Raw genomic sequence first — 15,043 nt, forward strand, 5'->3', positions numbered from 1 at the left:
TGCAGTCAATGCTTTTCCAAGATGCACCATTAATCTTCTTGTGTTGAAGCAGCCAATCCAAAGAAAGAAAGAAGAAAGACTTGCCTTTATATAGCACCTTTCATGACCTCCGGACGTCCCAAAGTGCTTTTCAGCCAATTAAGTACTTTTTTGAAGTGTAGTCACTGTTGTAATGTAGGAAACGCGGCAGCCAATTTGCGCACAGCAAGATCCCACAAGCAGCAATGTGATAATGAACAGATAATCTGTTTTAGTGATGTTGGTTGAGGAATAAATATTGGCCCAGGACATTGGGGAGAACTCCCCTGCACTTTTTCAAAATAGTGCCATGGGCTCTTTTACATTTCCCTGAGAGGGCAGATGGGGCCTTGGTTTAACGTCTCATCTGAAAGACAGCACCATCCAACAGTGCAGCACTCCTTCAGTACTGGCACTGGGACTATCAGCCTGGATTATGTGCTCAACGTCACTGGAGTGGGACTCGAACCCACAACCTTCTGACTTGAAGTACTTGGAGTACTGTGAGCAGTTCTGGGCACTGCACCTTCGGAAGGACATATTGGCCTTGGAGGCAATGCAGCGTAGATTTACTAGAATGATACCCGGACTTCAAGGGTTAAGTTACGAGGAGAGATTACACAAATTGGGGTTGTATTCTCCGGAGTTTCGAAGGTTAAGGGGTGATCTGATCGAAGTTTATAAGATATTAAGGGGAACAGATAGGGTGGATAGAGAGAAACTATTTCCGCTGGTTGGGGATTCTAGGAGTAGGGGGCACAGTCTAAAAATTAGAGCCAGACCTTTCAGGAGTGAGGTTGGAAAACATTTCTACACACAAAGGGTTGTAGAAGTTTGGAACTCTCTTCCGCAAACGGCAATTGATACTAGCTCAATTGCTAAATTTAAATCTGAGTTAGATAGCTTTTTGGCAACCAAAGGTATTAAGGGATATGGGCCAAAGGCAGGTTTATGGAGTTAGATCACCGATCAGCCATGATCTTATCAAATGGCGGAGCAGGCACGAGGGGCTGAATGGCCCACTCCTGTTCCTGTGTTCCTATGAAGTGAGAATGCTTCCCACTGAGCCACAGCTGACACCAAAGGCAGGACTGACATCAATCTTTCTTTGCTTTGCTGACTTCACCATCAAGGAATTCTTTGCTCTGCTCATCTCCCATTTTCTCCCCTTCCATCCTGATGGTGCTGACCCTTGCTGGGGTACTTTGGACCTCCTGTTGTCTGGCCCAAGTGGCCATTCTTGATCCTTGAGCGCTGGCAGGTTATTCAACCTTAGGGGGAGAGGGGAGGTGGACATTACAGCTGGGCTTAATCCAGTCCTCATCCGTAGTCCACACACACACACACACACACACACATAAACGCGTATTCAAGTGCCAAGTGGTGGTCAGGGAACTATGGCTGAGCTTTCCACTCCTTGGTTGTTGTGTCCAAACAGTGGCCATCTGTGGCACCCCAGCATCACCCCGGCTGAGATGAGCATCGAACCCCAGGACCTCCTTGGTCTACACGGCTCAGGCCAACATAGGGCCGTGGATTTACCAACCCGTGGGGTGGGGAGGGAGGTGGGCTTCCATAAAGCAACTCTGTGGATCAGTGACCTCTGTTGCTGCACTTCAAAAAGTAAATTCATTGGCTATTGGGAATGCCCCGTGAAAGGCGCTCGATAAAAGCAAGCTCTTTCTTTCAAGTTATTCCTTTAGTCACCTTGAACCAATCTAGAGCACGTCTTTATAGACTGAATGGGGGGGGCAATTTTAACCTAAGTCGGGGAACGGACGGGATGGGGTGCAACGTTGGTTTTACACCCTGCCCGATTTCACTCCCCATTGAGAAGGTAGAAAAGCTGCAATCCACCCGATCCCAGGGGTTTTCCTGCCCAGCGAGTTTGGTTAGAATGAACTCCCCAATGTACGTGACACAGACTCACAGGTATAAATTGGGGAATCCCAGCTCTCAATAAATTGCAGAGCCGATTCATGGATTACCGTTGCGAAATGTTCCACAGTGAGGAGAACCAATGCAACCTCATGCTTTTTTATTACATGGAATGTACAGCACAGAAACAGGCCATTCGGCCCAACTAGTCGATGCTGGTGTTTATGCTCCACACGATCCTCCTCCCACCCAACTTCATCCCACCCTCACACCATATCCTTCTATTCCTTTCTCCCTCATGTGCTTATCTAGCTTCCCCTTAAATACATCACTGCTATTCGCTTCAACTGCTCCATGTGGTAGCAAATATCTGTTAGCAAGACATGCTTGTGGTCCGATCATTAAGTTTGCATTGCGCAGGAAAAGAAAATTTTAATAGCTTGAAAAACCACTTCAAAGAGCTACGTCAAAACTTAAAGCCATTGTTATTGCTCATTGACACACGAGTCACTCATAGCAAGACAGCTTTGAGTAGAGACAATCTTCTCCTCATTTGTTACTTTAACTGCCAAGGAGGTTGTGCCAAATAAACACTGCAGTTTGCAGCTTTTTCCATTGCTTTTGGAATGACTTTGAGTCACAGGGAATGTTTCTCTCACTTGGTTACATTATTGGCAGAAAGACCATGGGGTAAGTTTTATAATATAGTCCTCCTGGGACAGAGTTTTGCACGGCATGACCATAAGTTGGGATATAGGCCGAGGAGGTCAGTACACTTGATTTAAAGCCCGCACGGCCTTCTCATCATTCATGTAAAATTGAAATCATTTGAACCCTTCCCTCAGTGGGCGGCACTCTCGCCTCTGAGTCAGAAGATCGTGGGTTCAAGTCCCACTCCAGAGACTTGAGTTCACAACCCAGGGCTGACACTTCAGTGCAGTACTGAGGGGAATGCTGTCACCGTCAGAGGTGCCGTCTTTCGGATGAGACATTAAACCGAGGCCCCTGTCTGCCCTCTCAGGTTGGACGTAAAAGATCCCACGGCCACTATTTCAAAGAAAAGCAGGGGAGTTCTCCCTTCTTTAAGGTGATTGGCAAAAAGAACCAAAGGCGACGTGAGGGAAAACTTTTTTACGCAGCAAGTTGTTATGATCTGGAACGCGCTGCCTGAAAGCGTAGTGTAAGCAGATTCAATCATGGCTTTCAAAAAGGAATTGGATAAATACTTGAAGGGAAAAAATTTTCAGGGCTAAGGGGAAAGAGCGGGGGAATAGGGCTAACTGGATTGCTCTGACAAAGAACCGGCATGGGCTCGATGGGCCAAATGGCCTCCTTCTGTGCTGTAACCATTCTATGATTCTGTGATTCTATGATGTCCTGTGCAATATTTTACCCTCAACCAACATCACTAAAAACCAGATTATTTGGTCATTATCACATTGCTGTCTGTGGGATCTTGCTGTGCGCAAATTGGCTGCCGCATTTCCTACATTACAACAGTGACTACACTTTAAAAGAAATTAATTGGCTGTAAAGTGCTTTGGGATGTTCTGAGGTTGTGAAAGGCGCTATATAAATGCACGTCTTTCTTTCCTTTCAATGGCATGGTACATGCATTCCAAGGATAAATGGTGGGAGTTCAGTGTTAGCTCCATTTCTGTAATTAACACTTGAATCTGCCGGTAGCAGGTGTGATTTTGATCAATTGGGGAGAGGGGCGGGGAAGGAGATCTTAAACTGGAGTGGCCCTCTACAGGAAACAAGTGATGTCACCCACAGAAACACGGATGGGAGCTGGTGTAATATCAAGATAGGCCTTTCAATATATGGCTGCGACCTGCCATTTTGAGCAGCAATGTAGGTATTTAATTAGTCTTTAGATGATCTTGGTTATTTTCCCAGATGAGGATTCCATAATAATGGAGGTCAGAGTTTAGAAGGGAAGGGAGGGGGTTAGAGAGGCACAGATTATGAAACAAAGAAAGCCTGAATGATCTGAGCCTAATTATGATTTACTGTTGGTGATATTAGTGGTGAAACGCCTGATCCATTGTCCCTTTCCTGTCTCTGTAACCTCCTCCAGCCTTCAACTCTTCGAGATCTCTGCATTCCTCCATCTCTGGCCTCTTGAGCATCACCCACTTCCTTCGCCCCACCATTGGCGGCCGTGCCTTCAGCCGTCTAGGCCCTAAGCAGTGGAATTCCCTCCCTAAACCTCTCCACCTCTCTACCTCTCTTCATTCCTTAAAACCTGCCTCTTTGACCAAAGCTTTTGGTCACTACTCCTAATATCTCCTTTATTGGCTTGGCATCCATTTTTTGTCTGATTACGCTCCCGTGAAGACGTTATATAAATGCAAGTTGTATCTGTTGTAGATGTGACATTCCTTGTCCACCATTTTGATGCGGGTGCTAACCCATTTTAGATAAACAGGTTCTACCGTCTAGTTTCATAGGAACATAGGAACATGGGAACAGGAGTAGGCCATTCAGCCCCTCGTGCCTGCTCCGACATTTGATAAGATCATGGCTCATCTGTGATCTAACTCCATATACCTGCCTTTGGCCCATATCTCTTAATACCTTTGGTTGCCAAAAAGCTATCTAACTCAGATTTAAATTTAGCAACTGAGCTAGTATCAATTGCCGTTTGCGGAAGAGAGTTCCAAACTTCTACCACCCTTTGTTTGTAGAAATGTTTTCTAATCTCGCTCCTGAAAGGTCTGGCTCTAATTTTTAGACTGTGCCCCCTACTCCTAAAATCCCCAACCAGCAGAAATAGTTTCTCTCTATCCACCCTATCTGTTCCCCTTAATATCTTATAAACTTCGATCAGATCACCCCTTAACCTTCGAAACTCTAAAGAATACAACCCCAATTTGTGTAATCTCTCCTCGTAACTTAACCCTTGAAGTCTGGGTATCATTCTAGTAAACCTACGCTGCACTCCCTCCAAGGCCAGTATGTCTTTCTGAAGGTGCGGTGCCCAGAACTGCTCACAGTACTCCAGGTGCGGTCTAACCAGGGTTTTGTATAGCTGCAGCATAACTTCTGCCCCCTTGTACTCCAGTCCTCTAAATATAAAGGCCAGCATTCCATTAGCCTTCTTGATTATTTTCTTCACCTGTTCATGACACTTCAATGATCTATGTACCTGTACCCCTAAGTCCCTTTGGACATCCACTGTTTTTAACTTTTTACCATTTAGAAAGTACCCTGTTCTATCCTTTTTTGATCCAAAGTGGATGACCTCACGTTTCTATTCTGTAGACTGACCAACATTTGGACCTTGCTGTATTCACAATCATCCACAAGGGTAGGGCTGTGAAGAGCTGAGCTGACTTTGAATGAAGCAGTTTTGTTATTTTTGTGCGCTACTTTTAATCCTCTAGTTAATAGTTTGCCCTATTTAAATGCAGTTAGCCCAATTGGGTTCAGCAGCATGAACGGGAGTTGGCTCAAGATGATTCAAAGAAATACAATCTTTTAAAAAGAAATGATACCTAAAACATTTTTTTTGCCTCCTTGCCAGTCAGTAGGATGAAGCTGCTTTCCCTGAGCATGTCTCTCTTAGTCCAGGATATGAAGAAAAGCTTTCCCCACCTCTAACTTTGCTCTCTGTGACCAGCTCTCTTGTCGCTCTGTCATGAATTCTACCGTAGCCATTGTGCTTTTCCTTCCCATGCTCCATCTCTGAGTAAACATGATTGCTCCTCTTTGCACCCACTGCTGTGTTGAAGTCAAGGGGTCAAGGAGAGCCTCGCCTACCAGCCGCACGTATCAGGAAGTCACGGCACGCCCCACCTGATTGCCCATCCATTAAAATGAACATGCCCGCAATTACCTGCCCCGGGGCAAGGCTCATTGCCGATGGTTCCGACTCATAAAATTACCCCCCCAACGTCTCACTGCGCCATCTCTGTACTCCAACTCATTCTTTGTCGGGACCTCCTTCAGTAACCGTGTGTTAACCGTAAGTGTGTCAGCAGTGGTTCACTGGGTAGCACTCTCACCTCCGAGTCAGAAGGTTTTGGGCTTGTAGTCCCGCTGTGGAGACTTGAACACATAATCCAGGCTGACACTCCCAGTGCAGTACTGAGGGAGCGCTGCAGTGTTGGAGATGCTGTGTTTCAGATGAGACATTAAACCGATGCCCCGTCTGCCCTCTCAGGTGGATGTAAAAGATCCCATGGCATTATTTCAAAGATGAGCAGGGGAGTTCTCCCTGGTGTCCCGGCCAATATTTATCCCTCAACCAACATCACTAAAACAGATGATCTGGTCATTATCATATTGCTGTTTGTGGAGCCTTGCTGTGTGCAAATCGGCTGATGTGTTTCCCTACATTACAACAGTGACTACACTTCAAAAGCATTTCATTGGCTTTGAGGTGTTTTGGGACATCATGAAAGGTGCTATATAAATGCAGTTCATTCTTTTTAACCTCAGCAGTGTCCTGCACTTTGGCCCCAAGCCCTTCATCTCAATAATAATTACAACTTCATACCAAAACGTGTCACTGCACTGGAAAGAAAATGGGAACATACTTGCCAGTGACATTATTGAAGTGAAAATGTGAAACTGTTGGGACCAAGGAAATGTCATCCGTGGAAAGCTGGTTGAATAATGGAACATAACAGAATTCAGGGATGAGAATAGACCATTGGGCCCATTGCAGTCCATCCCTCTGCTTCATGAACTATCCCATTGTGGCTTCTATCCATCTGTCGTAAACCCCGGTGTATGTACCTTCATTATCTTGCTTGGTAGATTTTTGCAAACATCTTTCACTCTTCCCTGATATTTGTTTAGGAGATTTGGGGATGGATTCTGAGGCTTTCTAGATTACATTCGAGGGTCAGAGACAATTTTGCCGCTGGAGATGAACTAAACAGTGCAGAGTCCATGAACTGGTCTGTGGATGAAACTTTGGAACAGGAGAAGGCCATTCAGCCATCAGGTCTGTTCTGCTATTTTGGTAACCTGCTTCTTTTGTAACGCCAAATCTGTGCCCTTTCTCCAGACCCCCTTCCCAATGGCGTTTCCTTGGAGCCTTGTACACCCAATGGCTCTCCCAATTTAAAAAAAAAAATCATTCTTGGGATGTGGGCGTCGCTGGCAAGGCCGGCATTTATTGTCCATCCCTAGTTGTCCTTGAGAAGGAGGTGGTGGGCCTTCTTCTTGAACCATTGCAGTCTGTGTGGTGAAGGTGCTCCCACAATCCAGGATTTTGACCCAGCGATGATGAAGGAACGGGCGATATATGTGCCCAAGTCAGGAAGGTGCGTGACTCGGAGGGTCATTTGGAGGTGACGGTGTTCCCACGCACCTGCTGACCTTGTCCATCACAGATGGTGGAGGTCGCGGGTTTGGGAGGTGCTGTCGAAGAAGTCTTGGCGACTTGCTCCTCCTACCTCATTGACTTTAACAGTGTCCCTTTAAATAAAAGGGACAATTGCAACAGCAACACGGAACGAGATATTTAGAACATACCATTGCGCTAATTTGGGTTACTTTCTTTTTATTATTTAAATGTGAGCAGGTTCTTGCCCAAGGTAACCAGCGAGTGGCAGCTCAAATCCGAGGTGCCGTCAACAGGCATTAAAAAAAAATTGCAAATTGAAATAATATTTTAAAAAGAAACAAAATAATCACTGTTGGTAGGTAGTTCTAACATACATGATGCTGTATATAGGTGTACATTGAAAAATAACACTCCATAGTTACCATGCCTTAGGAGTAGGGTTACTTTTTTTCACATTGGTGGTTTCAGCATTTACAAACATTTAATCCACAGTAGATGACCAGGACAATTATTGCCATGACGATAAATGCATAGTCAACAATCCTCGTTAAAGTGTATGACACTACTACAAAACGCTTGTACCCATAATGCCAGATAGCGTGTCCACTCTCTTTAGTCACACAGCAAGCTAAACCGTGGTAACTCAGTGTTGCCAATTGATTTCATTTACAATCAAGCCTTAGTCCATTTTCCTTCAACCCAATTCTCACCTAACCCAAGGAGTCCGTGTCATATCGAGAAGGCCAACATTAATCTCTTGGTCGGAGCAAGTTTTCTTTCTGTTTTGAGTCAGTAGGAGATCCACTGAACTGGTTGTCCACTGGAGCAGTCCTACTCATGGTGTCCAGCATCACTTATACATCCCATAATTTTTTTTCCTTGTTCCCACATGCCCCTGTCATGGAAACTCAAACGATCTTCCTCATGTCAGGTTATCTAAGCGGTATTATTTTTTGGAGAGGGAGAAGAGAGAAAGAGATAGAGAGAAAAAGAGAGAGAAAAGCATTGGCTTATTTTTGCCCTCTGATCTTGTACTTGAATATTAATTCGTCAAATCATCTTCATCATTTAAAGCACGTTTTTACTTTCTATTCCGTCTGGTTATTGAGACAAGATAGATTATAAGGAATCATTATATAAGGACAGGTCATCCAATATTGGAAGAAGCGAGTGTATTTTTTTTTTAAAAGGACACTATAAAAGCAATTTTTGAGAGTGTGCCTCAGTTTACTTCCCAAATGAGTTTCTTTCTCAAATGCGGTCATTGAAAGACGTGATGATATGTTGGACACTGATAGGTTTTCATTATTTTCACAGCGTAGCGCAAATCCTTGTTCTTCTTGTCCCATTTGTGGATGACAGTGAGGAGAAGCTGGTTGTCCCACTTTCGGCCCATTATTAGAAAGTTGTTGTTTGGGTTGTCCAGCTGGTTGCAAGGGCAACTTGCGCCATTTTTTATGAACAGAACCAACTTCTTCAGGTCCTTCTTTTTCAAAGGCCCCATCTTCAGCACCTTCTTCTTCCTCTGAGAGACGATTTTGCGGTCTCCCTTCTCCCTCTTTATCTCTTTGATCTTCATCTTCAGTGCTGCAATAAGAAAGAAAAATCAAGAACAGGAATTAATCACAGTCCTGTTTATTTCCCCCAACTAAATTGGGATCATTTACCACATGTAGAGGCTGCACCACAATTAGTCACCCGGTCTTGCGTTGGTTTTTTATGGTAAGATTTCCGCTCTTTTCTTTCTCCCTTCAATTCCCACCTCTGTTTTCTTGGAGACATTCGTTTACCCTGAATAAAATTACACAAGTGCCTGGTACTTTCCCCACTGGAGGCATTCAAGCCCTGGAGGCAGTGCAGAGACAAGCCACGAGGGTGATCCCCTAGTGGCAAAGAGTCTGAGTTATGGGGAAAGACTAGAGAGATACTTGGGCTTGTCAGCCTGGAAAGGGGCATCTGAGAAATGATCTGGGATAGTTAACAGAATGGAAAAGCTACTGTGGCTCAGTTGGTATACATTCTTGCCTCAGAGTCATAAGCAAGTGGTTTAAATCCCCTTCCAGAGACTTGAGCACAAAATCTAGGCTGGCACTTTTGAGTGTGTGTTTGTATTTTAGTGTGTGTATTTATGGGCTCGATGTTACCAGGGCTGCGGGTTCGCGGCGGGGGGGGCTATTGGGCGCGTGGGTAACGCGCCCGATGAAATTAGTCAGCCACCCGCGCGATCGCAGCCCAATTGGATCCACTTACCGGGTCTTCCGGGTTCCCCACTGCTGATCTGCGTGTCGGGCGGGCTGCGCATGCGCAGTAAGATCTGTCAGCTGGAGGAGCTCTATTTAAAGGGGCAGTCCTCCACTGACAGATGCTGCAACAAATAGAAAAAATTACAGCATGGAGCAGCCCAGGGGGAAGGCTGCTCCCAGTTTAATGATGCCTCACTCCAGGTATCAATACATGGGGTGAAGAGGAGGGGGAGGACAGAGATCTTCCCCCCGGCGGGCGGGAGGAAGCGGCCTGCCTCTGCCACCAAGAAGGCCTGGCTCGAGGTGGCAGAGGAGGTCACCTGCACCACCAACATATCGCCCACCTGCATACAGTGCAGGAGGCGCTGCAATGACCGCAGTAGGTCAGCCACAGTGAGTACACTTACTCTTTCCCCTACACTCTGTCTGCCACATCACCGCCCCCACCCCACATCTCCTTCTGCACTGCCAACACTACTCTGTCACATCACCCCTCATACCCACACAAACCTCATCCTCATCTTACCTGCACTTACTCACCTCACCAGTACTTATCCCGCCACTACCACTCAACCCAATCCTCATACAATCTCATGGCTCTATCTCATACTCACCCTCTCATGCATCTCTCTCACGGTCAGCCTCACTCAACCTGCCACTACCTGTGCTGCAGCCACAGGGCATGCATCACATATGTGCAGTAGGCAGCGTAAGGCAAACGTGTCGTGAGCATGAAGGGGATGCACAAGGGTGTTTGAGGGTTTGTCATGGTTGTTACTTATATTGAATTTCTGACCAACTCACATTACATATTATATTGGCACCACTACTGCCACGTCTTTGCGAATCTTGTCTGGTTTGTGCAATAATCCCCTTTCCTGAGGATCACTATGAAGACCCACAACTGATGCCACCCATTGTGTAGGTGTATTTGCAGGGCTCTTTTGTGCAGACGGCTGAGAGACGTCGGTGATGTCCCCGGTGGCACCCTGGAAGGATGCAGAGGAGAAGTTGTTGAGGGCAGTGGTGACTTTGACAGCGACAGGTAAGAAGATGGTGCTCGGGCCAACCGGGAGCAGCTCGGCATGAAGGAGGCTGCAGATGTCCACGACTGCATGTCGAGTGAGTCTGAGCCTCCGTGTGCACTGCTGCTCAGAGAGGTCCAGGAAGCTGAGCCTCGGTCTGTGGACCCTGTGGCGAGGGTAGTGCCCTCTGCGACGCATCTCTCTCTGCGGTAGCCCTCCCTCCTGCTGTACAGGTGGATGTGTCACAGCACTCTGTTGTGGAGCTCCACGTGTCAGAGGTGGACGGCGTGGATGGCGAGGCTGGTGATGCTGTTCGCCCTCCGAGGAGGTCATGACTGCAGCTACGGCGGCCCCCATCCAGAAGATGTACATCTGAGGGGGTCCGCAAGATAGGTACATGTCTCTGGACCCCGGGGTAAGTGTGCAAGTTGGTGACTTTGATTGTCAGGAGGAGGGTGGTGGAGGCCAAACTTTGTCCCAAGTGACAGAGTGGCCTCCTGCAATGAGTGAGGGTCTGCCCCCACAACCTGTCAAATGGACCTTTGCAGCTGCCACAGGCTGACAGCTGCAACACGTCCATTTGAACTGGGAGTGTTTCCCCCAGTGTGGGAAACAGTCCCAGTTTTCTATAAAATCCCATCCCTCCTCACATAATCCCTTAATCAGGTCAGTTAATGACCTGAACAAGCAAAATAAATAGCTTCAAGTGGCATCCCGCTGGCTTTAATTGCCTGCGGGATTCCCACCAGCGGGGGCTGCGCGCGCACGCCGGTGCGTCAGTGGGGAACCCGGAAGTGGGCGGGTTGGAGCCGGGCTCCGGTCCCGCTCCGGGATTCTCCGATTTTCGGAGCCCCCCTGCCAGGAACACACCCGATAGCGGGTGCTAAAATGATGCCCAATATCTCTGTGTGTGGGTCTTTGAGAGTATGTTTGAGTATGTGTGTGTTTGAGTGTGTGTGTGTTTGTGTTTGAGTTTGAGTGTGTGTTTGTGTTTGTGTGTTTGTGTTTAAGTGTGTGCTGAGTTTGTGTGTTTGTGTTTAAGTGTGTGTTTGAGTTTGTATTTTTGTATTTGAATGTGTGTGTTTGAGTTTGTGTTTGTGTGTGTTTGAGTTTGTTTGTGTGTTTGTGTTTAAGTGTGTGTTTGAGTTTGCATTTTTGTATTTGTGTGTGTTTGGGTTTGTGTTTGTGTGTGTTTGAGTTTGTGTTTGTGTGTTTGTGTTTAAGTGTGTGTTTGAGTTTGTATTTGAATGTGTGTGTTTGTGTTTGTGTTTTTGTATTTGAATGTGTGTGTTTGTGTTTGAGTTTGAGTGTGTGTTTGTGTTTGAATGTGCGTTTGTGTTTGAGTGTGTGTTTGTGTGCACACGCACGTGCACAATATGAATTTTTCCTCATCCTCCCAAGATGTTTACTTTGCATCAGATTGTTAAGAGCACTGAATGATGGGCAGTTTTATACTTTGGAAATTAGCTAATTCAATGAGCTCCTCTCCAGAGGTGAGGTGAGAATGACTGCCCTTGACATCAAGGCAGCATTTGACTGAGTGTGGCACCAAGGAGCCCTAGTAAAATTGAGGTCAATGGGAATCAGGGGGAAAACTCTCCAGTGGCTGGAGTTATACCTAGCACAAAGGAAGATGGTAGTGGTTGTTGGAGGCCAATCATCTCAGCCCCAGGACATTGCTGCAGGAGTTCCTCAGGGCAGTGTCCTAGGCCCAACCATCTTCAGCTGCTTCATCAATGACCTTCCCTCCATCATAAGGTCAGAAGTGGGGATGTTCACTGATGATTGCACAGTGTTCAGTTCCATTCGCAACCCCTCAGATAATGAAGCAGTCCGAGCCCGCATGCAGCAAGACCTGGACAACATCCGAGCTTGGGCTGATAAGTGGCAAGTAACATTTGCGCCACACAAGTGCCAGGCAATGGCCATCTCCAACAAGAGAGAGTCTAACCACCTCCCCTTGACATTCAACGGCATTACCATTGCCGAATCCCCCACCATCAACACCCTGGGGGTCACCATTGACCAGAAACTTAACTGGACCAACCACATAAATTCTGTGGTTACAAGAGCAGGTCAGAGGCTGGGTATTCTGCGGTGAGTGACTCACCTCCTGACTCCCCAAAGTCTTTCCACCATCTACAAGGCACAAGTCAGGAGTGTGATGGAATACTCTCCACTTGCCTGGATGAGTGCAGCTCCAACAACACTCAAGAAGCTCGACACCATCCAGGACAAAGCAGCCTGCTTAATTGGCATCCCATCCACCACCCTAAACATTCACTCCCTTCACCACCGGCACACTGTGGCTGCAGTGTGTACCATCCACAGGATGCACTGCAGCAACTCGCCAAGGCTTCTTCAACAGCACCTCCCAAACCCGTGACCTCCACCACCTAGAAGGACAAGGGAAGCAGGCACATGGCAGCAGGAACAACACCACCTGCACGTTCCCCTCCAAGTCACACACCATCCCGACTTGGAAATATATCGCCGTTCCTTCATCGTCGCTGGGTCAAAATCCTGGAACTCCCTTCCTAACAGCACTGTGGGAGAACCTTCACCACACGGACTGCAGCGGTTCAAGAAGGCGGCTCACCACCACCTTCTCAAGGGCAATTAGGGATGGGCAATAAATGCCGGCCTCGCCAGCGGCGCCCACATCCCATGAACGAATAAAAAAAAATTAGAAACTAGCTGGAGTCTGCGCCAAACTCATTTCACTTATGATCCTTAAAACCAGCAGACAGAGGAAGGTTTCTCCCCACAATGTGGCCTGGAAACAGGCCGAGGTCAGCTCACAGTGGACCCAGACCCGAATCAAACCACTTCCTTATCATTTCCAAAGTATATCTTTCTAACACCTCAAAACACTTTCCATTAATTACTAACTGGAGTTACTAACGACTTGTTATCCAAGAACAATATTGGCCCCACTTATGGTGAATGTGCTTACAATGGACAAATCCCCAGAACAGAATCAACCTCTTACTGTGCTAATGTTAAATCCACTGTTTCAAATGGGCATCGGAGTCAGTTTGAACAGACGAAGCTTGTATCATTTGTCGTGGCAAATGATTTATCACCATTCTGAACACAGCGTGATCACTGCCTCCCAGACTTTGTGCAAATTTCTGTGCTCAGGCAACAAGTTGTACCACAGATTCACTGATTCACTGACTGCGAGCTCCCAGTGGGAGTGGTGCTCACAGGGAGCATTTATTGGAAAATTGCAGCCGTACAGCCGTAATTCCCCAATCCGACTGTACACAGCCCGTGATTCCCCAATCCGACTGTACACAGCCCGTGATTCCCCAATCCGACTGTACACAGCCCGTGATTCCCCAATCCGACTGTACACAGCCCGTGATTCCCCAATCCGACTGTACACAGCCCGTGATTCCCCAATCCGACTGTACAGAGCCCGTGATTCCCCAATCCGACTGTACAGAGCCCGTGATTCCCCAATCCGACTGTACAGAGCCCGTGATTCCCCAATCCTATTGTACACAGCCTGTAGTTCCCCAATCCGACTGTACACAGCCCGTGATTCCCCAATCCGACTGTACACAGCCCGTGATTCCCCAATCCGACTGTACACAGCCCGTAATTCCCCATTCCGACTGTACACAGCCCGTAATTCCCCATTCCGACTGTACACAGCCCGTGATTCCCCAATCCGACTGTACACAGCCCGTGATTCCCCAATCCGACTGTACACAGCCCGTGATTCCCCAATCCGACTGTACACAGCCCGTGATTCCCCAATCCGACTGTACACAGCCCGTGATTCCCCAATCCGACTGTACACAGCCCGTGATTCCCCAATCCGACTGTACACAGCCCGTGATTCCCCAATCCTATTGTACACAGCCTGTAGTTCCCCAATCTGACTGTACACAGCCCGTGATTCCCCAATCCGACTGTACACAGCCCGTGATTCCCCAATCCGACTGTACACAGCCCGTAATTCCCCATTCCGACTGTACACAGCCCGTAATTCCCCATTCCGAATGTACACAGCCCGTGATTCCCCAATCCGACTGTACACAGCCCGTGATTCCCCAATCCTATTGTACACAGCCCGTGATTCCCCAATCCGACTGTACACAGCCCGTGATTCCCCAATCCGACTGTACACAGCCCGTGATTCCCCAATCCGACTGTACACAGCCCGTTATTCCCCAATCCGACTGTACACAGCCCGTGATTCCCCAATCCGACTGTACACAGCCCGTGATTTCCCAATCCTGCGTACAGCTAAATGGTATACACTGGGACATATAGAAATAAGAAAGAAAGAACTTGCATTTATATGGCGCCTCTCAGAATCTCAGGATGGCCCAAAACACATTACAGCCGGTGAAGTACTTTTGAAGTGTGGTCACTGTTGTAATGTGGGGAGATGGCTGGAGATCTGTCAGAAGGTCTGAGCTGGGCCTGGACTTATGGCTGAAGAAGATCAGTCAGGCAGAGTGGAGGGAAGTCATGGAGGAGTTTGAAAACAGGAACAAGATTCCTTCAAGCTGATTTGCTGAGCTCAGGAGACTGGCAAAGACTGAGGTGATTCTGGT

The 15,043-nt window shown here is 47.3% G+C and overlaps 1 protein-coding gene across 1 annotated transcript in view; it reads right to left on the minus strand.

Annotated features, from left to right (window-relative positions):
* Nucleotides 1-7,396: 7,396 nt before the first annotated feature.
* The window catches only part of sfrp5 (secreted frizzled-related protein 5), a 95,606-nt gene continuing 87,959 nt past the window's right edge, over nt 7,397-15,043 (minus strand). The window contains exon 3 of the mRNA XM_068002691.1: nt 7,397-8,788. Coding sequence (XP_067858792.1) covers nt 8,463-8,788 — 326 coding nt within the window. The 3' untranslated portion in view covers nt 7,397-8,462. The remainder of the gene's footprint in view (nt 8,789-15,043) is intronic.

Source organism: Heptranchias perlo, chromosome 21, assembly GCF_035084215.1.
Source record: "Heptranchias perlo isolate sHepPer1 chromosome 21, sHepPer1.hap1, whole genome shotgun sequence".
Lineage (NCBI taxonomy): Eukaryota > Metazoa > Chordata > Chondrichthyes > Hexanchiformes > Hexanchidae > Heptranchias > Heptranchias perlo.